General features: G+C 41.8%; 1 protein-coding gene across 6 annotated transcripts in view; it reads right to left on the reverse strand.

The window, feature by feature from the left end:
* The window catches only part of TMCC1 (transmembrane and coiled-coil domain family 1), a 200,708-nt gene that overhangs the window by 11,215 nt on the left and 163,556 nt on the right, over positions 1-25,937 (reverse strand). For all 6 annotated transcript variants that reach the window (XM_050958386.1, XM_050958387.1, XM_050958381.1 and 3 more), the window contains one exon: positions 5,251-6,176. In XM_050958386.1, coding sequence (XP_050814343.1) covers positions 5,251-6,176 — 926 coding nt within the window. The remainder of the gene's footprint in view (positions 1-5,250; positions 6,177-25,937) is intronic.

Consider the following 25,937-nt stretch of genomic DNA (forward strand, 5'->3'; position numbering starts at 1 on the left):
GAATCAGGCAGGTCATGGAAAACCTGCAGGGTTAGTATTGGCTGGTAAATAGAAACTAAGGCAACATAAAACAAAGGCTATACACCTGCAAAAAAGAGTTGGGGTGGGGAGAAATTTAAGATGACTGGGCTGGATACAGAAGTTCGATGGAAAAAGATTATGGCACTTGTATTCTTCCAATTGCCAGGACAGATGTAAACACTCAGCAAGAAGTTCTCTCTCTCTCTTTTTTAAATTAAAAAGTATTTTAGAACATCTGCGCTTTGTGCTAGTATCTGAAAGGTTCCCCAGAAATAGCACACACCTGTTAGCTATTCATAGCTTTTAAGGCCAGGTATGAGCAATACAAATCCCCAGCCTGATAAATTAAAACCACAATCTGTGTCTCCATCTTCCCTGGAGGATTTATTTTAAGAAAAAAGAGTGGACTAACAGTCCAAACACAGGACTAGGAGTCAGGCATTCCAGAGTTCTAATCTGAGCTAGGACAGTGGCTTTGTCTACAGTTTTGGGCAAAGCATTTAGCCTCTCTGCTTCAGTTTTCTCCTCTCACAGAAGTGTTAGCTTCTATCTTCCGGATGCTTTAGAAGGCCAATTAAGTGGTAGGTTTTAATACCAAATTCAGTAGTCAATTACTACAATGAACTAGTCTGGTTTGCCATGATTTAGTCTTTCAGATCTTTGCAGATCAGACACTTCCCTGTGCAATTATTAACTTTTCATCTCTGAGTCTCCCCACTACCCTGTTGTCCCCTGCATTCATCTGAATGAGTATTTAAAAGAGGCAGAATATGGACATTGCTGGAAGCTGGTTTCCTAAGATGTGTGGGGCTTTGGATAATCTCTTGTGTTTACTGAACGTTAGTGGGCAAGAGTCTCCCCTCTCAATCCCCAATTACAAGTAAACTTTGCTAAATGCCTCCAGGGAAGGACTAACTAGCTATGGTTACATTTGGAATTTCAAAGCGCTGCCCCGGCAGTGCTGCGAAGTGTGAGTGTAGTCAGAGCGGCAGCGCTGGGAGAGAGCTCTCCCAGCGCTGCATGTAAACCACATCCCTTACGGGTGTAGCGTGCAGCGCTGGGAGCCGCGCTCCCAGCGCTGCTGCCCTGATTACACTGACGCTTTACAGCGCTGTATCTTGCAGCGCTCAGGGGGTGTTTTTTCACACCCCAGTTGCAGCGCTGTAAAGTGTGAGTGTAGCCAAGGCCCCAGCAGCCAACAAATTAAAGCCCGACTGCCTATACTGTATTAGTTCAAGCTGCTATTTTGCTTGTGCTGTAGTTTGTATGCAGCATTGTTACCTAAATATGGATGGCTAGTGCTTCATGTGTCCAACAAAATACTAAATTGAAACAAACAAGAGGAACCTTTCTTTATTATGGATTGGCAGATCAGATGTCACGTCACTTTGCTAAGGTACTGTAGGATAAAAAGTAGGGCCCTACCAAATTCTGGCCATGAAAAATGCATCACGGACCATGAAATCTCGTCCTGTGTGCGCTTTTACTCTATACTAGAGAGATTTCGCAGGGGAGACCAGCATTTCTCAAATTGAGGGTCCTGACCCAAAAGGGAGTTGCAGGAGGGGTCACAAGCTTATTGTAGGAGGGGTTGCAGTATTACCATCCTTACTTCTGCATTGCCTTAGAGCAGCGGCTATTGGCCAGGCGCCCAGCTCTGAAGGCAGCGTCTCACCAGCAGGAGCACAGAAGTAAGGGTGGCAATACGATACCATACCATGCCACCCTTACTTCTGTGCTGCTGCCATCAGAGCTAGGCGGCCAGAGAGTGACAGCTGCCAACTGAGGGCCAAGCCCTGCAGGTAGCAGTGCAAAAGTAAGGGTGGCAATACCATACCATGCCATCCTTACTTGTGTGTGGCTGCTGGCAGTGGGGCTGATTTCAGAGATGGGAGCCCTGCCAGCAGCCGAAGCTCTCCAGGTGCCAAGCTCTGAAGCCAGTGCCGCCACCAGCAGCAGCGCAGAAGTAAAGGAATCAGTTTCGCAAACCCCTCCTCCCCCCACAGCTCCTTTTGGGTCAAGACCCCCTAAAATTACAACATCATGAAATTTCAGATTTCAATAGCTGAAATCATGACATTTAAGACTTTTAAAATCCTATGACTGTGAAATTGACCAAAATGGACCAAGAATTTGGTAGGGACCTAATAATGAGCACTGGAAACGAACTCCTGTGCTGGGCTCTGGTATCACTCAAAAACCTGATCACAAGAAAAGAGAATTTGAAAAATGACACTGGCCTGGCTTTGGCCAACCAGGTTTGCAAAACATGCAGAAAACTCACTGCCACTTCAAGATTACAATAGCCTAAACCCTTTCACATGGCTTCCAGGACATCAGCATCTCTAACAGAGCTAGAAGGTGATGCTGAAGACATGGTGCAAATCTACACTAATCCCTGGCTGCTGTCCTCCCTTTTGGGGTGAAGAGTTGGGTCCCCTTTCATTTCTTGTTCTTCTCAGAGACCCTAGAAAGCACAGCCCAAAAATTCCATCAGATCTGGGCTCTGGTTCCTGGAGAAGCTGGCAGGGACCTGCCTACAAAGCCATAGCAAGATGCTGCTGGGGAGGAGTCCTGGAGTGTCAGGGGTAAGATCCAAAGTGTTCTGATGGGGAGGCTCCTTGGCTTTGGTAGGTGGAGCCTGTAACTGATGGAGAGGAGTGGGTTCCTTTCGGCACCCTTTTCTTTGTACCAGTGGCACTGGCTGAGGGAGGTGCTGCTGCAATAGCTGCCACCCCTCCTGGTTGCTCCACTGAGGCCTTTGGAGTGCAGCCATGGTACCCACTACTTCCCCTCTGGTTTTCTTCACCTTCTCCTCCTTGGCTGAAACTCTGTAGAGCTTAAGGCACTGGAGGGTAGGAGACACTGCTTTTGGAATGGCTCCACCTCCCTTCTGCCCCCTGCAAAGTGGGGAACATGGGATATGTAAACTACTGGGATACCCTCTGCTTCCACATGATCTCTGCACTGGGAATGCAACTCTCGTGTGGAATGGTTGACAATACATTCTATTTAACCGTCCTTTGCCACCGTGGAGCAGGGAGGCACAGAACCCTGGTCTTTGGATACACTGACAATAGCATGCCTTCTGAGAGAGCTGCTGGACATATGGGAGGAAGGGTTGGGGTTGGGCTTGGGCTTGGGCTTCACTGCTCCCATTTTCCTAGCCAGATGCAGGTCCTCGTCTGAATGGTTGGAGGAGGCAGGGTTTCTTCTACCTTACCTGGGAGCAGGTACAGTTTTTTCAGGGGACAGCAGGGGTTCGACAGCTACAACTGAGGTAGGGAGCACTAATCCTGAAATATATTTGCCCCCAAACCCTCTTTAGTTAACTGCTTATCTTGGAGGGGCTCTGTAAGGGGAGACTCTTCCTTGCTATTCACTTCTTTATCAGGAAAGAGGAGCGGAGCAGTGAGAGGGCAGAATTTATAGGAGTTATTATGACAGTCAAGTCCGAGAAGACCATGAGGAACTTCAGAGGTGAATGGGCAACATGATGGCAGATTAAGTTCAATGTTGACAAACGGCAAAGTAAGGCACACTAGAGGGAAAATTCTGAACTACTCATACTACTTCTAGATTAACTGCATCAACTCATGAAAAGGACCTACGCATCAGCGTACACAGCTCTGTGGAGATTTCCGCTCAATGGGCAGTTGCAATCAAAAGGCAAACAAGACACCAAGATGAGCAAGAGTGGGATGGAGAACAAAGAAAATGTTATATAAAATCAACCATGAGGTTTTTCCTATAATTTCATGTGTGGATCTGGTCACCCTATTTCAAAAAGTATACTGCAGAGTCAGACCGATTCAGAGTGTGGCACAGAACAATTAGAGGCATGGAAAAACTCCCTGATGAGAGATTGTTTATCTGAGAAGGGAGATGACAAGGGACCAAGTATATAAAATAACAAATGGTATAAATATTGTAGATGGAGAGTTTCTGTTCTCCCTGTCTCATAACATAAGAACAAAGGAGACAGATTCAAAACTCAAAATCCTCTGCTTGTATGGAAGGATACAGAGGTGTTGGAACAATTTTTATAGTGCAGCACCCCCAGCACTTCTAGTTCCAGTGCCTCTGGAGGGATACTGCAATGCTTGCTATGTTTGGGTCTAGCAGCATATGCACATGCTGGAGAAGGCCCTGGCTTCCTTGTTCAGTTCAGCCATGATATCAGAGAGGAAGCTTGGAGCATGTAGGTCGTATAGGCCACTGATTCCTCACACAGGCTATAGTAGCAGCTTTATATACAGATGTATGGTGAAAGGGTCCCTACACCTCTGGGGCTGCTTTCTGACTTTTAGCAGTCTGCCTGATGGATATAGGTCTTGCAACTAAATGAAGCTCAAGAGATGGCCAGACCCACATATAGAGGTGACACACACTGCAGGGAGTGAGCCTGCTCTCTGATTATTTAGATGCTAAGTACTGCCCCAGGAGAAGCTGACTGGCGGCAACTAACTGATCAGGCTGGTGGGTTGGGTGAGTCAGAACTTAACTGGCCCCCTCAGACCAGGGCTGATAAAAGATATACAAGGAGGAAGTACAGGGGGAAAGAGGGAGGAACAGGGCTAGCTGAGTCGAGTCATACAGAGGCCTCAGAATGGGGAGACTTCTGTTTCCCTCAGGTTCTGCTGAGAGGGCTTAAGACCAGCCAATATGGTAAACAGGTGGTAGCATGGGCAATTGTGGTGATCTTGGTAAAGGGGGTTTGAAATAAAGTTTCACTGAGAGCACACCCAGTGGAGTCCGTGCAGTTTCTGAAGGGAAGAGGACAAGGGCAGAGTTGGGGTCCTGTTATAAGGGGATATGTTATAAAAGACTTCCTAGTCTGTCTCCGTCTGTTGGCTGGGAAGAATTACTATTGGAACATTTGGACTGGTACAGAAGTTCACAAAGAATGTTTTCCTTGGTGAAGCTAACAAGTATTGCAGGGTGGCTTCTTGGAGATGAATATTTCCACCTAAAATATTCTAAAAAGGTAAATGCAGATCTGCACCACACAAAAACATTCCCACTGTCTCAATTTCTAACCCTGATTTCTATACTGGGAACATAATGATGGAATTTCCACTACACAAGTATACTCAGTTAGCACTGTCCTGGGAAAGGCACAATACATTGCCTGCCCTAAGCTGTTTATAGTCCACTGAGTGCTTTAAATTTTTACTGCTCTGTAACTCCTCAGTATTTAATATGGGGACTAATTAATAAAATGCCTACCTGTACCGCTCCTCTTGCAGAGTCTGCATTATTAACGAATAATCCCTCTGATAGTGAGCCTTAAGGTTCTCAAAGGATTCTTCCAGTCTTGCCTGTGTCTCTCGGATCTCTTGAATCTCATGTAGTATTGCATCAAACCCTGAGCTCTGCATATCCAGAGTGTTTGTTTTGGAGCTAGAAGCTCCCACTGGACCCCCTGTGGTGCTATTAGCTCCCACTGAACCAGATGTGGCACTTGAACAGTCCTCCTCACTACCATATTTTGGGCTTGACTGAAAGTTATGAACACCACCTAGAGTCTTCCCATCTTCCTGACCCTCTTCCAAAGAGTCCTTTAGATTAGCAATATTGTCCGCACTCCCAAATTTGTTCCTTATTAGGGAGGCAATCTCCCGGGGTTTGGAGACCACAGCCCCTGCTGCCGAATGTGTGGCTTGGGAGAAGCTGGAAAGCCCACCTTTAACACTGTCTACAACTCCTTCACTAAAGCCAGTGACCTTTGCTCCCACATCCTTCAAGCCCTGGTGCATATCCCTGAAGACATCCTTTGGCTGCCGAGGGATTCCATTTTGTTCAACCTCACGAAGCTTCCGATGGTAGTGCTCTAGCTTCTTCTGCAGCTGCAGAATGGTTTGGGCCGATTTCTGGTTCTTCTTTTCAAACACTTGCTTGATGCGGGCGCTCTGCTGCTTGTCAGCATTGTTGGCTAGTTTCAGGTATTCTGCCACATTGTCATCCCGGGCTGTTTGCTCAATTTTGATCTGTTCTGTCAACTTCAGTATCTTCTGCTGCAAGTGAGTGATGGCCACTTTTGTCCGCTGTGGATCCGGGGTCCCATCAACAGAGTCTGCATTGATGCTGCCATCAGTGCTTGAGGCCACTGCATTAGGGGTTTGTGCTAGGCTGCTTACTTCCGACCGTTCGATCTAGACAAAGGAGGGAAAGAATATGAAGGTTAAACACTGGCTTTCCTAATTCAAAAACCATCCATTTTGCTGGGCACTAACAGTCAATGATCATAAACTGCATTCCAAGATCTTCAAAACTAAAAACTTTATTTAGAGTAACTGATACTGCACAGAGAACTCTACAGTACACAAAAAGTTACTCTAATTTTGATTTTTAAAAATCAGTCATTTCCATCTTGTTGCCCACACCTCATTTTTCCATTTCTCTTTAATTCCCATCCTACAATATGGGGAGAAGAGCATTTGTGAGTCCTATGTAGTTCATGGCCATCTAAAGGGATGATGCTCAAAAGCCACCTCAATCAGTTGTGCTAAAAATGATGGCACCTTCAAAACGCCAACTGCTTAAGGAGGGTTTTGGGGAGGGGGGAGGAGGAGGTAGAAGTAGGGACTGAGCTATAGGATGTAGTGAATCAATACTGGGGGAGAAACGTAAAGAAAGGATAACCATGGAAGACCAAAAACCACATATTTCAAATACATTATACTGAACTGAGGCAATTCCTGACACAACAACTTTTATTGCTGCAATAAATGCAAGTGACAACACTGCAATTCAGAAGACAAGAAATAAGAACTACTAAGGTAGGTCATTGAAAATATGCACACGTATATTTCATGTTCTCAGCCCTGTGAAACGTGCTATTATCGTAACAATAAAGCGCTCAAATCAAGTCCTAAAGTGAGTGTACAGCCTCCTTCTCCTGCAGGGGGAACAGATCATGGCCTGAAATGCCAGCGTTTCAAATATATAATCTACTTGGAATCTTTAAAACTCTTAATGCCTTGCAGTAAATAAATTTTAAACAATTATAGGACAGAAGAAGTGCCAAGCCTTGTTTCCATTCAGAACAGGAATGGACCAGTGCCCTTGAGTTGAAGCATCACAATTTTCTTTCTGAATTCAGATTTTATTACTGTATATTTTTTATTCTGCCAAGACTAAGACTGGTTTGGATCAACGCTGAGCATACAGTGAAATGAAGCGAGTTAAAAAACGAGCAGGGGCAGACTGTTTGCCATGTGCAGAAAGCACTATTGGTAACTATCCAACATACCAATAGCAATAAAAGTGAATGGGTAATTTCTAAAGTATTCCTTCTCAGTACCAATAGCATTTATACACACACATTAATGGCATTTTGCTTAGTAACCAGAAACAGAAACTCCAACATATTCCCCTTTGAAAAAATGTCTTAATGCTGAAGAAAAATAAAAAGGATAAAATTTATTTTCACTACAGAATCTCCAATACTAACATCCCATGTTCTCAGTGTTTTTCTTGCCTCAGTCTTGGTTTCCATTATCTGGTGCCTTTCAACATTCTTACTCTTTGTATGCACTTTGTAATGGGATATCACAACACATCTCTAAGTGTAAAGCACCAACCACTAGTCTGTCCAAGACTTTTCACCTTGGATGAAAAGGAATTTAACTACAAAGAGTTGTCAATCCAAAGAAACCAACAACTAATTGATGCACTGTTACAACTCTTCAAGGAGGTGGAAGCTGCTTTTAATGTAGGCTAACATTTGTGGAAGTGTCAGAGATTTATGAGTCTAGACCCATTTGCAAAAGTGACACGCATTTAGGATGCTGTTTTGCTCCTAAGTGCCTAAATCACTTTTGAAAATGAGACTGGCTCTTAAATCTCTTAGTAACTTTTCAAAATTCTACTTGGTATCCTTAAAATTACCTACCAAGTGTATACAGTATGTCTGTACACATATGATTTTTCGAGGAGAGACTACATGACTTTCAACCCCTACAGGCAGGTTTCCTTTAACATCTTTGAACAAGCATATTGATTTAAACCATAAATGTTCACACCTCACAGATTTGCAGAGATGGCAATATACAGAAGCAGACAAAAGTTATCCTCAGGAGGAAGCAATAAAAGTTAATTCACAAAGCAGACATATACTGACGATCTACATTGGCAACAAAGTGCAAAAGGCGAATTAAGAAGTGTGTTTGTTAAATTTAGCTTCCTAATAAAATGGAAAATACTGAACCCTTAGAGTTGAAAATCCCTTTAGATTTTGCACTCCCTGCCCTCCACCCTGCAAGTACAAGAATGTGCTGTCTCTCATCTAGCCTACCTTGGCTTTTCTGAGCCGCAATAAATTTTCCCAGTGCATGGCTTCCACAAAGAAGAGTTAACATGCCTATAACCGCTCTACTAAAAGCCAAGCTCTTGTTCTGGTATGAGTCCAGCAAAACTAACCAACTGTCTGAAGGTAGCTCACTAGTCACTACCTGAAACCATGAATCATGTAATTACTCAGTAACTCCTCCCCTTCAAGAGGAAAGGCATTATCCCTGCATCAGGCTTGGGGGTGAGAAATAAAAACATGACATCATCCAAGGCATGAAAAAAATATTAAAGGGACAGCTCATTTTTAAAGCATTCAAAGTAAAGCATTAATGCAAGTCTGCACATGGATGGCAATATTCGAAAGCATGAATTTCCATCTTACCCACTGGACTCAGTTGTATAATTATGGAAGAGCAATCCCATTTTCACATACAAAGCAGCAGCTATGAGCTAGGTTGTATGAAGCAAAAAGTGCTAGAGATGTAGACAATGCAAAAGTTTGCTCTCTTTCTAACAGTCATGCTCTTTCCCCACAGCTTATGCTGTAAAACAGGCGCCACACAAGACAAAGGGCATGATACAGTCATGGCCATACAGAACAAATTACCTAACTCTGATAAGAGCAGTATTAATACAGCACTGCTGAAAGGAAGGTCACCGCATTGTTTATTCCAGCATGGCATAAAACAAGTTAGACAAAGAAAACAATGGAAAACACATTTAATTTAATTAGAGCTACTATTTTTTGCTGCTTCTGATGAAGCACTTGGCCCAAACTCCTGGAGGGAAGTTTATTTTATAAAGCCCATTACACCCTCTAGGAAATATTTATCAATGAGCAGGGCAATTATAAGCCTCAGCTTTCCAGACGCAGTTCTTTTCCTGCGCAGCATTCAATACATTTCCTCAGTCACAGTGAAGAAACAGGGGAATGACACTCAAACAATGCAGCTTTTAACAACTCTCTTTTCTTTGGAAATCCAACGTTTTTCCTTAGAAGTCCCTGGGGCTGTGTATTTCAGGAACCTGGTTACTAGGTAAAATGTAACTCCTGCTCTGTCCCCTAGACTTGATTGCTTTCTTTATGCCAGAGGGCTCTCTCTTTCTCATTGCTCTCAGTGTAATCTGTCCAGTGCTCTGTGCCCAGAACGTATCAACTTACTAGCCCCCTATTTCTATTGAAGTCTCTCATCTGAACACAAGGAATTGGTGGGATGTAAAGGAACAAATAACCATGAATAATACGAAAGCTCAAACAAAGGACAGACAAAATGTTTGCAAGAGTGAACTGCTCTGAGTTGCCATTAATACAGCAGTCCCAAACTGGCCTATCAGTCATTAATAACCAATAGTGTCTACTTGTAACACATTCTGGAGATTAAAAGTGCTACATAATGTTAAGTAAAGAGCACTTCCCTTGGACTAGGCAATTCGTTTTTTTTCCTCCTTTTTTTGAGATAGGGACACTAAGGATGAGGTTACGTGACTCAGGAATTTGGGCTCAGAGCTGGGAAACAAAACCATCCTTCTGCTATTCCCTTCATGTCCAGCATTTGTATAAAAGGAGGCAGACAGTGGTAACTCATCAATTTAAAACAATCTAAGTCTTGAAACTTTGTTGTACAAGCTGCAGGAAAAGCAAACAACGAAAAGCCCATTTCATGTTTGTTTCTAGACTTCCACCACCAGGTCCTTATGCGCTAGTACAGTGTGGCTGTGTTTGGTACAATGTTTTATAAATTGCTTCCATTGGAATAAACAGAATCAGTGAAACATTTCTACTGGACTAAAGCATGTAAAAACAAACCTGCATTTTGGGCTTCATGTGACCTTTAAAGCTCTAGTAAATAGGTTGTTATATTTGCAAAGCATGGATCACAAACACTATAATGGTGCTCATTCTTTTCTCCCTGACTAGCCTGCTGACTGTCAAACACTTGGCAGCACTCCTCACTAGTCTATTTAGATAATTATTTTAATCCAATTTATATCTCAATCTGTAAACACCACAGGAAACATTCCTGCATTCATTTTAAGAACATGCACTTTGTCAAGCACAAAAAAAAAAATCTGTTACACTAGATAGATTTCCTTCCTCCATGAAGTTGAATATACCTTTGAAACAATGCAGTATACATACAGTAAGTTGTAATAAATACCCTCCCTTAGACAGGCAGCACTCTACTGCACTGTCATAACACAAATTAGTGCTGGGCAAGGTCAGCAGGGCCACTAGCTAGTAACCTTGCACTGAAGTTCACTGTTTATTACACAAAATCATGTCTGACATTTGGAAGTTAAAGTGTTTGATGTTTCATTTTATGTTCTAAAGGATTCTGGTTGCTGGAAACTTAGGAATATTATTCTTCAGTCTGGGGTGACTGTGGAAATATCAGCTACTGACTGAAGCAGCCTTAGTCATAGCAAATTGCTTGGTAATCAAGAGGGGATGCGTTTTTTTTTTTTTTTTTTAAATAAAGATTTCTAGGCAGCACCAAGAGTTAGTATTAATCTGTTCTGCTAACGGCACACAGGTTAGCAATACTACACAGAGAATATTAAATCTCTGTGATACAGGCTTACGTGTATTTTGGAAGAGTATATAATTTAGTTTCTCTTGTGGGAATCTGTGATTTTCATCAATCTTTCCTTAGGACTGTAGCTCTGATATCTGATTACCTGATCAAGCCATATGTCGAACACGGACCTTGTGCGGGATCCCCGACACAGTCAACAAATATTTTATGTGCAGTTGTAGTTCAGTTTACAATTTCTCTCCCTTGGTGCTTCTGTTAGAATGTCAACACATAGCCCAGCTTACTCAGCGTGTTGAAACGATCTTATCACTCCTCTCAAGTGCCTTAGAAAACAGCTGCTTTGCAGCTCCAGTGAGAGGAGTCTTTATTAAAACTGCTCACAAAGATTCACCCTTATTGCTGGAGTAGGGAAACTGAAAATGAAAAACTGAAATCTAATGCAAAATTCTCAGAAAATATTGGTTCTGAAAGAGATCAATTTCTTCCATAAATTAAGACCGTCTCTCAAGAGCATAAGGTGCTAAAAGTGAGCAGGTGTGGAATCTATCCAGGACATGAGGCACAAATCTGTACAGAGCAACACAATTATGTTATTTTTCACAAATCAGCTTCTCCCCAAGCTGAGTTTTTACTATAACCATAGCAGCAATTTGCACATTTCAATGCAATGAAACAATATGGGATGTTAAACACTATTTTACTATAAAAATAATTTCACTAGATTTTGGTGCGCTGTAAACTGGTTCCACTAGGAGATGCTCTAAATCATTCTAATGCCCCAACCTCTTCCTCTAACACTCCAAGTTGGTTTTCTTTCTGGGAGAGAAGTCAGTGGTGGAACTTCATAGTGAAATGTTGGGTCGTTTTCTTTTCACCAGCCTGATCAAGATTCCTTAGGGTTTTAAGGTCTTGTTTACATGGGGAAACTGACTGCAACAGCTACAGCAGAATAAAATATTCCAGAAGAGTTGCCTGTGTGGACACTATTCTGGACTGAAATTGATTTTTTATTGTACTATAGCTAGTCTCGTCAAGAAACCCACAACGCTTGGCAAAACCTGTATCCTTCAGAACACTGGGGAGTTCTGTTGTCCAAAACTAATGGATTTAGGATTACTGAAAAATCTACCCTGGTTGGATGCTATGGAGATGCTGGTGGATGGAATATAATATGTTCAGTGTGAACACCTGCAAGTGAGTTAGCATTCAATTGCTCATATCTCAACTGTTTCCCCAATGTCCTAATAAGTCATCCAGACAGGCTAGTATGACCTCCTTCCAGCATAAGACGACAAGAAATGTACTGAAAGCTGTTCTGTCCCCACTATTAAAGGGGATTGGGCCATATGAGGACCTCAGTTCTTTCCCTACCTTCTGGCAGGTGGAGACTGTCTTCTGGATGCCTTAGCTAAAGGGTTTAATTCATTGTTAATACCTCACTGTTCAAATTGCCAGGATTACTCCCCTGCAAGAGTTTTTCTACATATCTACTCCATAGTGCAGAGCCTATGAAGAACTTTTTTCCCCCCTCCTCCTCCGCAGTCTTTTTACAGATTATGTATACACCAAGTCTTATTTACAGTATAGTGGGTCTTCGAAAAAAACCTTGGTGGGAACGTTTTACACACACAAAGGTACCTGATGACTCATTGAAAATCCAGACTTACTTTGTTTCCAAGTAGGGCAGCTGGCTTTAAGCCAGTAACAGCAACGCTCCGGGAACACATGGTTTTAGGAGCCGTTTATTGCAGCTTCTATTCCCTCCTCTCTGTTTGAAGTTTTGAAAACGTGACCGAGAAGTGTCGTGTTTCTTAGAATAAAAAACTAGGGCAAGGTGAGAGCGGATCTGGCTGTTGCAAGGGGAAGGATGACTCTGCTGGGAGCAGCTCTGGGAAGGTGCATAGCTAGTTTCTGAGCAGACTGGACTAGCCATGTCTCCTGATGATCAAGATCTCTCTTTACATGATAAACATTAACAACTAAACACTCAAGAAGACCACCTCCCCCCACCACCTCCCCCCAAAAAACAACCACCACCCACACCACAGGATCAGAACAGAAGTCATGAGTCTGACTTCCTGCTGAAACTTCCCCTCTCTAATGAGCAGACTCACTAAAGTGCATTTAAGACAATGGATACACAGTAGGTGGAGGGAGAGAACTGGAGGATTTGTATTGAAATTCCTAGTAGCCAAGAGGTAACAAACTCACAAGGAATAGACAGACTGACTTCTTTCCTCAAAGCATACAGGAGGGTAGAAACTCTTGGGATCCACTGATGGTTAAAAGGCAGTCAATCCATTAGTAAAGTGAGATCAGTAATCATCACCTTTAGGCGAACAAAAATTAAAGAGGAGAAAACACCTCTGGTCAGGTTTACACTACAGACCCATATCAGTATAACTACATTGCTCAGCGCTGTAAAAAATCCTCAATCCATAGTGACGTAGTTATACTGACCTAACCACCCCCGCCTGTGTAGACAGCACTATGTCTCCTGTTGACACAGCTTCCGCCTTTTGGTGGATTAACTACACTGATGGCAGAAGCTCTCCCATCTGCACAGGAGCATCTTCACTAAAGTGGTGCTGCTGTATGTGAAGACAAGCCTTTTTCATGTTTGACTGAATCGCCAGCCTACAGCTCTTTAAAGAATCATGTCTGCAGCCACACCCCCTCAAACTGTAATCTCATCAATTCCCAAAAGCAAAGGTGGTCAGTGTCAGATTAGTAGCTAGCACTACTTAACCAGGGCCTCAGAGTCATGGTAGGGACACCTGGAGGAGTTGTCTTTCAGATGAGATGTAAAAATGTGGCCCTGACCACTTGTCTTTAGAGCTCCCATGGTAAAGTTCTCCAGTAGTTAAAAACTGTCAACCAAAGGTTCAGTGCGAGTAATTACATTCTGCCTCTCTGAATTTCCCCTGCAATTTCAACTGTTGTATAGTGGCACTGTGCTATGAGTTAACACATTCTTTTAAATGCACGTTTAGGCTAAATCTTCACTGCCAAAAAGATAGTGTATTTTTTAAGCACAGTGGGATAGCGAAAACCTGTTGCCCTGGGGTTTAAAAATGACAAAGCCCAAAAACCAACAAAAATTTTTTTTAAGTCGTGAAGACAAAGCCTGTGAGAGTAGGAAACACACAAAACCAATAGCTACTCTATTTTTAAGAGATTACTTGCTTTTACAGAGAACAAAGTATTACCATAAAATCTGATGAAACTTGTTTCTTTGAAAATATTTTATTCATTACAATAGACAGATTTATACAGGTGGAAAGATAAATCATAGCCCATTTTCTACATGCATTAGAAATGCTGGTGTCCCCAGGGACCAGTAAGGATTGTGTTTATAAACTCAGTTTTTAAGCTAGTTTTAATTAGCTTTTCACAGCGACAAGGGGAAAAGATATGCTGCAATCCCATTCCTGGGAATGTGGCATAGACAGACATACAGACAGAGGAGGTGTGTTGGGATAGACAGACAGACAAAAATGCCAAGATATGGTACTCAAATAATCAGTTATCTGACATTAGTCAAAAGCCCACCGATGTCCAACAGACTGAGTGCTTTCATCATCTTAAAGATTTAAAGTACCCTGGACAAGAAGAAAGTGGCTCTGCCTGAATTCCAGCAAAGCTGAAATGATTGCATGAGACAGGCATTGTAAATAAACAGCAGCAGCTTTCTGATTTTCTGGCAGAGTGTTTTTAGAGGACCAGTGCGGGACACACTACTAATGTGTATGTGTGGTGGTGGTTTTTTTTATTAGGGCTGTAGAGGATCAGGAGTCAATTGTGGCCAGGGTCATTACCATTGCCACCATCTGACTAAGACACTTCTTCTTGCATTCTGATCTGGTTACTGTGAGGCATGTGTCTGCAGTATTATGCATGAGTCACTACATGGGACTAAACCTCCTCTCAGTCCCAAGCAGCTGCTACAGGACGTAGAAACAAGGCAAAAGGAAATTCTGTTTACCTACTGCTTTTCTGTGTAATAACCGCTGGCAGGAACATGAGTAAACTGTAAGGTTCCAAATGGATTCAGACCCAAGAATGTTAATGCTTAGCTCTCATCTGGAGCTCTCAAGATATTTTATAAATGAGGTCAATATTATCCCATTTTACAGAAGAGGAAACTGAGGCACAGAGGGGCAAAGTGACTTGCACAAGGACACCCAGCAGCCCACTGGCCCAGCTGGGAGTAGAACAGTCTCTTGAATCCCAGACAAGTACTCTAACTATGAGGCCACATTGACCTCCTGGATGTTCCATATATTATCTTAATCTTTAAGAACACCGAGAACAGGGCTATTCATACTAAGGTAGGTTAAAGAGAAAGAACAAGTACAGCTGTATCTCAACTCTTCTGGCATTTCTGAGCTTGAAAAATCCCTCTGAGCTTGAGAAATGACATGGAACCAACACTTTATAAAGGATCTCATGTTTATTTAAAATGAAACCTATACCAGGCATGGTTCTCTGATATAGCTTTAGTTACTTTGTTCCATTTTAATATCGGTATTTCTTATTTTGATGAGCAATGTTCCTTAAAAAGAGAATTTTTCACATCTTACTAATTACATACAGTAATAGTTAATGAAAAACAGGCAACATTAGATATCCATTCAACAAACCTTAAGTGCCGCATGAAATGGTGTTGATCTCTTTGAAGATGTCACTGTTCCCTTTGAAGCAGTAATAAACCAATACCCTAGTATGGCTCTAGGGAGTGCTGTGCTGTGCTTCTGGAGGGGCAGTCTCACCCTCAGTGTAAGACTGAAATCCTGACAACCTGTGGTTGCTGAAAATACCATAACACTTGTTGCAAACACTTGTTGCAGATTAACAAGAGTTAACCACAATGCCCTGTGCTAAATTCCAATTAGTTTGTGTAGCACTCCTAACATAGGACAGAAATGACAGCATCTATCCCATATATGACTGTGCATCTCTATTTGATCATCCCACTACATACTGCATGCAAAAGCACATAGTAATCCTTCTGAATGGAGGAGATATGTAAATATCAGGGATTACTACAAGTCAGCTTCAAAACACACAATTAAATATAATTTGTGATCAACAGAAGGAAGATAGTCACCTATCACAAACCTTAGAGCAAGTGGTTCTTCCCTTAGTTGAGCAATAGTTGGATTAAGATGGTACCAGCCCTAAAGACATCACATTTCTAAGATTAACAACATGTGAGAAAGAAACTGTCAACCTCCATTGCAGAAGTTTTCAAATTGTGGTCTACAGACCACAGGTGGTTTGAAGAGAGCTGTCTGATCACATAGTGCTTCCCCATTTGCCCCTGCTAAATTGAATTAAAAGATGGCTCAAATATATGAAATGCTTTCCTAATATTACTTTTCCATGCAGGCAATTGCTGTATATGCCACGGGGATGTTACGCAACTGTGAATGGTAGCAAAGGTACTCCATAAGTTTGTGAAAGGAAAAGCGTGTGGTTCACACACTGTGTGTTGCCCTTAATCTGAAAAAATCTGAAAATCTCTGATCTATGTAAACAGTTAATCTCAGCTCTGCAAGGCTGGCACAAATAACCACATTCAAAAGCAAAAGTAAAACACACTTTATAAGCCACCAGGAAATCTTTGATATATGCACTAAGGCTAGTACATTGTCCACCCTAGCTGAAGTCAGTTCACTTGCGTAATAAAACCCTTCTCTTCAGTCCCAATTGCATTCCACAGAGAAGTAATGAGGAGGTTACTTACCTGTAACTGGAGGTTCTTCAATGTGTGATCCCTATCTGTATTCCATTGTGTCTGAAGTCGGAGAATTTGAAAGCAGGGTGAGCCAGGTGCATGCACGGACCAACAGACATTACTTTCAAATTCTCTGACTCTGGAAGCATAGTGTGCAGGCATAACCCTCTCAGTGGAATACAATAGGGACCATCACTTGAAGCAGCAGCATTTTTCCTGCAAGATTTCACTTTGTGAGAAGCCTTCTTGGCATTATTATTATTAATCTCATTTAAAAAAAATGTCAGATTGTGCTTTGGTGCTCTAACTACTCAGATTCTCAGTCAGAAATGCAAATAGTCTGTGAGGGGACATTATGGCTCACTTGAAATGGTTTGAGAAATTCTTTGGTTACTTCAACGTTTACCCTTTTGATAGAGCATGGAAGATACCCCCGTTGGTATCCATGACAGATAGGGTTGCAACAACCTACAGGCTAGGCATTGAGTTGGTACTCAGTGATATCAAAAAAGGATAATCAGAAAATGTCATGGAGGTGGCTGGCTTCAGATGGAATAGTACAATTAAGGTGCATTCATGTGTGTAACAGTGAAACATCAGAACTGAACACAGCCCTGGTCTGAAGGCACAACACACTAGGTGTGACTTTTCTAGATTTTAACGGAAACAGTATTCACATGATCTACAGAAGAACAGCTTTGTTAGTGTAAGGAGCTATTCAAAGTCCTACATTTTATTTCACTTTTTTAATGCGACATCTGCTTCTTGGAGGCTGCTTATTAAATCTGCACAAAATCTCTCTAAAGGTAAGAGGACCCCCCATCACAAGCCTTTGTTTGTCCAGTGCAGAACTGCACACGTTCTCAGTCACCAGCATTCCGGTTCATTGTTTATGAAACACCCAGACTTAATCATTCTCAGATTCTCCATATACATCAAGGAGGGGCCCTATAGTACAGATGTAAATAGTGGGTACGAATGAGGAAATTTCTATTAACATGCAAGCCTGGATCACTGCAAGAACAAGCTGAAGGTCCAGAAAGCGATAAAGTCAATGATTCACAGAGACATTCTTTTAACAAGGTTTTCCATACAATGCAAAGGATTGTACACAACCATATCTTAAGGCAAACTGCTGACAGATATGCTGTGAAACAGGAGTTCCTAAAGGCTGTGTCTTCAGCACCCAACACATTCTTTACAGCTCCACACTATAACATATTCCATTCCACTTATACAGAGGAGCCTTCGGTAAGTCAGCATCTAAGAATTGTTTTGAGCAACTCCCATTATGATCTTTACATTCAAATTCTTAATATATTCAGATCTAGAAGACAGAGCGTGCTAAATCAGACATGTGAACAGAAGCATAGACATGGGAATCTTGCTAGTATTTTTAATACTCAGGCTAGTCAGGTCTAATTGGCATTAACAGGACCTCCCATAAGCAGTAACATTCTTTGCCTGCACCCAACTGTCCCTCAAGGAGGTATGAAGTTCTTTCCTATCTTTGAAAAAATCAGAAAAATTGCTTCCAATTTGATTCTTTTGCTTGCCCCAGCTACATAGTATGCGGGACCAACAACTTAGCACCAAGAGGAAACGGCTTTGTAATTTATTCATAGAAACTAAATGACCACTAAAGCAGTTCTACTGTATATGGTGCTTTACATCTTCAAAACACTATATAGACATTAATCACGCCTCAGTATCTCTGCAGAGTTAACATTTATCACCACCAATTTACAGAAGGGGGAATGACAAAGTACGTAACTAACCAGGGGCATAAGGACTACTTGCCCTCTACATTAGAGGCAAAGTTTTTAATGAACTATGAGATGTAGGCTCATGAACTTAAATAAACTATGAGATGTAGGTTCTTAAGTGACTAAATCACTTTGAAAATAGGACTTAGGCAACCTTGAAAATTTTCACCCTACAGTTTTAACTGTTGCGGTAGCCAGTTACAATATAGCTGTCCTGACCCAGTCAATAAGTGGTTCTATTTTGTAATGTAGACGTGCCCTAACTTGCTGGTTTAAGTGATAGAGCAACCAGCTTTATTTTCCATATATTTGCAATGTACGAGAGTTCCAGAAAGGGACCAATATTTGAGCATTAGTAAGTGAAATGAAAGGAAAAAAATGTTTAACGTTGCTACGGCCATGACACTACCTGTCTTATCAGAAAGAATTACCTGTCGTGTCAGTTACAACACAACCCACACATTTCACATTTCTGCAGCTTTACTTAGTGCACTAACACACAACACACCCCACAAACCAACCAGCACACCCCACAGTAACCCTAGTTATTTCCTGGCTTGTTGAGGTCTACAAATCTGGTAGGCTTGGAAGATCCTACATTTTTCTCGCTTCCCACTTGGCTGAAGCCCTGTACCTTGGTCACTATTCTTCTGGTCTAAGACTGGAAGGGACTCTTTTAGGAATCAGTCACTACTAGTTGCTAAAAGGTAATAGTTGATGACAAGAAACACCTTCTCCCTGAGGAATATATATGGTTCAACCACTGCCCATGAAGCAGAAGCAGGTGGGGTGTGTGGAAAGGGATGAGACAAAGGTGGGTATTTATTATGTAGGTGCTAAACAGACACAGGATGAGATATGGTCCCCACTGTAAAGAGAGAGGAAAGGGCACAACATACAAGTATTCAACAGGTGATTATTCACACTTAACATTTTTAAAGATGATCAAAACTACCTCCAAATAACCCACCATCGAGGCATGACCAGCCAGTTTGACTTCTTGTAGGTGTCATAGTAGAAGTGGGTCTTTAGGAAGGTCTTGAATGCACAGAGTAATGATTTGGTGGATCAATTCAGGAATGACTTCCCATAAGTGAAGAGGAGTGTGGAAGAAAATCACTTGTGATAGGCGGACAAGTGGGACATTAAGACTGGCATCATAGGCAACAAATTACAAGAATATAGAGGTAGATAAACGAGGACAGAATTATGTGCAGGATCTTGAAGGAACTTGATCTTTGAGAGTTAAGAGGAACAGATAGTAATAGACATTGCCAAAGCAATGGACAAGGAAGATTATCTTAGCAGCTGCCTTTTTTTTTTTTTTTAATCAACTGAAGGGAAACCATGTGGGTGTCAGGAAGTCCAGGGAGTAGGCGGTTACACTAATAAAAACAGGAGAGGAGGTGGATGAATTTTAATTATAGGGATAGATATCTTGAAAACAAGTCTATTTATTTGAAATATAGGGTATAATCATAGGAATGGCTACATAAAATGGCATTTTTCACTCATTCCAGTTTCCCCTGTGTATCTGAGTCATATTCGCTTAATTTACTGACAAAGCTTTTACTACTGTTAGCTTTGCAGAGCCAGTACAGTCCATTTTGTCTCACACATTAACTTGCTTTCTAAAACTAATGCGGAATATTAGTGGTGAATGTGTAAGGCACAGTAAAGAACAGAGCTTGGTTTTCAGATTGCAGGCTGCAAGTTAAATTTGACTTGTAAAATGAGTAAGCAAATTGGATATGGAATCAGTGAGAATAACTTCACAAAGCCATTTTACAGGATCATTTTACACAGTATAACCACACTTAAAACAAGGGTTTGCCCCCCTTTTAAGAGGGAGTCTTCTTTGTTGAAATCTAATTTGTCTTGTTATGTAACCATTTAATAGATCTTTTCTGTTGCAATTCATCTCAGACATAAAGTAGTCATTTTGAAGGGTTCAACTACGTTTCCATACTTTCTTTTGTTTGATACATGGAGAACTTAATTTTAGAAGTTGTTTGTTTCTTTTGCAGATATAACTGTCATTTAACTAAGCCCCACAGTAACCAAAAGCCATTCTGTAACCTTATTTCTGGGTTAATGTAATCAACAACTTGTACTAAAAGATAAATATCAGACGTATTGGAGCATGAGCTTTCATGGGTGAATACCCACTTCGTCGGATGCATCCAACGAAGTGGGTATTCACCCATGAAAACTCATGCTCCAATGTGTCTGTTAGTCTATAAGGTGCCACAGGACTCTTTGCTGCTTTAAAAGATAAATATGTCTTGAAACTGCAACAAGATTCATGTGTCCTGTCACTGTATTATTTGGAAGTTGTATCTATAGTTTCTCAATGCATTAACCCTTCCTTTAAACCTCTATAATACACACAGAGTACACATCAACAAATTTCTTATTTGCCAGGAATACGCAATAGTTTGGATACTGCAGAGGTTCCTTTACTACCAAAATCTGCAGTTTGTTGTTCAAGCTCTGAATGCTGTATGGGAGCCACACTAACTTCATGCTAGATCATGAGATAACGAAATGGCAAAGAGAAGACTAGCTCAGCAAGTCAAAGACAACGGAGAGCTAATAAATGCCACTACAGCACAAAGAAAAAGCCTGCCTATCAACGGCTCCTCCTGCTGGGCTGCCACATGCATACATATGCCTTTGGAGACCTGAAAGGCACAAGCTATATTTAATGAGGAAGTTTCATTCAAGAGGCAGGAGTCTCCAGCCTCTAGAGGAAGGCAGAGGAGAAACTTGTTTAAAAAGTCTACAGTAAATACTATATTAACTGAAAGATAAAATCAATATATTTACTACAAACTATTCAATTTATTTACTGCAAACTATCTGCAATGAAGGCAGATTTGGAACTCCATCTCAGGGGGCCCTGCTAAGAACAAGTACTGTTGCTAATATTAGAAGAGGATCTATGAACAAGCAGGAACTGTGCAACAGAAGCGGTAATGGGAACAGATTCTAAAACTGTACTTAAGGCAATATGGTGTGAATCTTCAGTCTTATGTAAGATCCAGGTGTTGCATTCATTAAGAACAGACACTGATGTATCCAACTGTAGTCCAGCAGGTATTTCCCCCTGCCCCCCGGAAACCTGAATACAAATAAAATGCTAGTGTCAATGGTAAACAAAACCCTTCCAATCCACCCCCATAGCTACTTCCTGGCACAATTTCAGCTCTCAATTTTTGTTTTAACAGGTACTAGCAGTTTCCACCTCTACATGACTTTTATTCAAGAGAAAGAAAATGTGTCTCTCACAAGAACTGGTTGCTCTTAACGAAAACGATGGGTATAGGCAATAAGTGGGACGAGATATATATGCTTCAAAACACAACACTAGCCACTGCTTAATATGTGCATCACGTATTTAGGGACTGGTAATAAATCCAAGGAAAATATCCCCTCCTCCCCTGCATGGTAAAACCAAAATGTCAGGCTTCTGTGTTTCTCCTCCCTCCCTCTGTACACTGGAGTCACAGCAGATCAGAGAACCACCAGCAAGAACTTGTATACATTTTTCATAGCAGATCAGAATCCCAACCCCCGCTATAGGTTTCTCATAAATGTAAGTGGGGAATAGGTCTTGCTGTAACACAATTTTGTGGAGGGGGCAATTCCTGGCTACACTGTTAATAAAGGCCAAAGAATTACCCATTTGTTTGTGAAGGTCACCAGGCACTCTGAGAAGCCAGATGCCAATTTCTTTGGCTAGTATCAGATATGATTCTGCAATATGTCCTCCTGGAAATACCTTTTACACAGCTGAAAAAGCAAAGCATGCATTCATATTTAAAGATATGCCTGATCAAAATACCCCCCTGTGATACTGAGCTGCTTTTACTAGACCTAGGTTTCATCCTTCGTTGTATTATGCAAGCACATATTTGATCTTGATTATAAATTGAAACACTCACTCAGACAGCAGCCTTTTCCATACTTTCCAGCTTCCAAGATGAATAAAACTAGATATATAAAAATAAGCCCACAGAAATATAACAGTCAAGCCTGGAGGAAAACACGGTTTCCAAGAATAATGCTATAAATGAGGTCATGTGCTACTGTACTGGAGATTTAAATAAAATAGCCAAATAGAATGCACTGATGTTCCATGATCTTCTCACCTTCACCGGCTCACAGAAGTGCTTGTCGCAGCATATACAGGTACAGCAGCACCACATAAACATCACCGCATGGCCAATCTGCAAAGTCCTCCTCAGTGCTAGGTACTGCTTGGACAGTCTCCCACACTGACTACACTGCTCCCTACATCTGAGAGACAGAGGCCTCTGGACACTTGCTTTATAAACAGAAAGCCTTTGCCAAAACAAGCATCACTGTGTGCAGACCTCCAGTGCTGCTGATGCAAACGGTTACACTCAGCACTCACACACAGTATATGCCTCTCTCCTCCAGCCCCACTGGGAGCATTTTGTTTACATATAAAAGCAACAGGACTGTTAGATTTAAAGCTACAGGACATTCAATTCTATATTAATTACACTACACTATATTTTATTTCTGCAGCACTCTCAAAAACACTGCGAAAGATAACAAACGGACAGTGTAATAAAATAAAAACATCAGCTGACAGGATAACTGGTGTCCCTGAGGGAGTGCAAAATATTAGGTTTACAAGAAAATTCTGAGATAGGATTAAAAAATACCCCCAAATACCCACCCACACTGCAGGGTATAAATGACACACTCCATTAAATCTCAGTTGAAACAATTTTCAGCAGATTAGTTTGACAGCACACCAGAAAAACTCTGGTATGAAGGTAACATTGTCTGGTGCAGGGGTTCTCAAACTTCATTGCACTGTGACCCCTTTCTAACAAAAATTACTACACAACCAGTGGGGGGAAATGAAGCCTGAGCCTGCCCAAGCCCAGCCACCCTGGGCAGGGGGGCCAAAGCCTAAGCCCACGGGCTTCAGTCCCAAGTGAGGGGCCAGTAAACTGAGCCCCACCACCCAGGGCTGAAGCCCTCAGGCTTTGGCTTTGACCCCAGGTGGTGGGGCTCGGGCTTTGGCAAGTCTAATGCCAGCCCTGGTGACCCCACTTTGAGGTCCTGACCCACAGTTTGAGAACTACTGGTCTAGTGGGCCAAGCACAGACCATGAGGAAAGAACTGAGTTCTAATCCTGACCCTGTCATTGATGCAGAGCAAACTTTGTCAAGTCACTTAATCACTGTACACCTCAGTTTCTCTGTCTGCTAAACGGGATGCTTCACACCCCCTCACACCATTTCCTGTTATAGTATTTCCCCAACCCCTGCCATTTTCTTCCTCCAGACCTCACACTAACTTCATCTTTATTTAAAAAAAATCCTTTTTCCTTTCTTGGTCTTTGCATCTCCATTTTGTGGTTGCCCCCCAGCCCAGTCTGTTACTCAGCCTGCTACTTACTGCTGGGAGTGGGAGGCTCATATTAGCGGCTCTATGAGGTTGAGAGACATGCTGTTGAGCCTAAGCTGTGTACAGTGATAGACTCACCGAGTGTGGGCAGTAAACTGCTGAAGAGCCCACGGTCCTGTATGTGCTAATGGCTCCTGACTCCAGCTGTATTAGGGAAAGTGGGTTACAAGAGATTGCCTCTGCTTTAGCCACAGCAGCATATTTGCAATCAGAGTGGATTCGAGGACATACAGCTTTTCCCAACTCTTTTGCTTCTCTTTTCTGCTCCTTATTCTCTGGACTACTCTGCTGAGCTGCAGATACCCTCATGCGTTATACAAGCGTGGAATATATTAGCCAAGCTAAAACACAACTTTGAGCTTTTCCCCTTACGCTGTTTTGTAAAATCCATGCAATTCTTTGTGCCGTGAAGAAAATCTATAATTAGTTTACAAAAATGAGACTCAACAACCCAGCTAAGGGGCAAATTCTAGAACAGCCCAGCATATGAGCAACGAGAAGGAAAACATTATATGGGGAAAAATTCACTTTCAGCTTTCAACTGAGGGAAAGAGGAATTAAAAAAAAGGTTTGGACGTGTTCTCTTAATGCATGTTTATTTTATTTGAGATGGTACTACTAGACCAGCTCTCCGGGGAAGGAGCACCAAGTACCTGAAAGGGGACAGAGACCGAAAGAGTGGTTGGGGTGGCAGCAGCAGGAAGTTTGCTGAGATTCAGAGAAAACAAACAGACAGTATTGTTATAAAGAAGTTAAAAGGTACTTCAGCTTCACAGAAGCTGATGTAAAATAAGTTCTCAGGCTGAAAGCTTATCTAGCATGTATTCCTCATTTTGAGTCAGAAAAAATGGGGACACTGAGCAAAATAAATTAGTAGGCATCCAAAGCAATAGTATGTTATGGGCCACCTATTTCAAGCTCTGACTCAGAATGGGTGGTTCAACACAGCTGAGCACCAAACAAACCTCTTTGTGTGTGCAAAGGTAGGCATGCAAGACTGGAGGCTTTCTGGACACCTGGTTCTTGCAAACTCCTGGATGAAAAGCCTCTTCATTATTACATTTCTGTTTGGTGAAAGTTCAAACCTTTAATTGGGATTGTCACAAGATGACAACCTCAGAAAGAATTCCTATCAAGCTTTCAAACAATGGTGTCTGTGTCCAAGTCCTGCTGTGCTACTGTATATTGAACTTAATGCAAGAATTTCCATATATAGAATGATATACACGATAGCAGGTACTTGGATAACAGATGAGCTCTGTTGCTCAAACACTTTTCAGAAAGTTTAGATGTAAAACTTCAAATTTCTACTTCTGCCATGCCACCAAGTCACCTTAAATGTGGCTAAAAAAACATGATCTCCAGTGAGAGTAAATATGATTAATAGAGAAATGTGACTTAGGCCTTGTCTACCTGTAGTGTTTAAGTTGGGGGAGGGTTATTTTTCTATTGAATAGTTAAACTGATATAATGCCCAATTGTGGATGCATTCATATCAGTATAATGTTGCTTTATAATGGTATCGCTATTATTCCCCCTTTCTAGAGGAATAGCTACCCCTTTTGTACACAATGCCATTGACTCCTAAAAGTTGTTTATACCATGCAAAAACCAACTGGTTGGAACGCTGAGTGCATAACACTTGTACAGCACTGTGTGTCTACATACAGCTGCAGTCTTGGGTGTTTTACAAGTGCTGATTGCAACACTAGGAAGCAGATCTTTACCGTAGATTAGCTGCCAATTTGGGTTGGATGTATTCCTGGAGATTTCATCATGACATAACCTTTAATTAAAGATTAATCTTAAATTCTTGGAGACTCCAGGCCAGTCCTTGGCAACCCTACTGTAGGTCTGGTTGTGCAGCACAGTCTACAATGGTTTTGGCTAGTCTGAACAGGTTGAAATAATTATTGAAGCTGCACTACTTCAGCTGGTTGCTCTCACCTCATTCTACACACTGCACTGCCACAAAGCTCCTCCTCCCAGCAACAGTGCAGCGGAGCTTCAGTAGTCAAATAATTGAAAGCAGTGTCATTTACTACACATTTATACAGCAGCTAGCAGAATAAGGAACCAACCTTGCTGGGTCTAGGCATGACCATGATAAAAATGTTAAAATAGTAA

Source organism: Gopherus flavomarginatus, chromosome 6 (genome assembly GCF_025201925.1).
Source record: "Gopherus flavomarginatus isolate rGopFla2 chromosome 6, rGopFla2.mat.asm, whole genome shotgun sequence".
NCBI lineage: Eukaryota > Metazoa > Chordata > Testudines > Testudinidae > Gopherus > Gopherus flavomarginatus.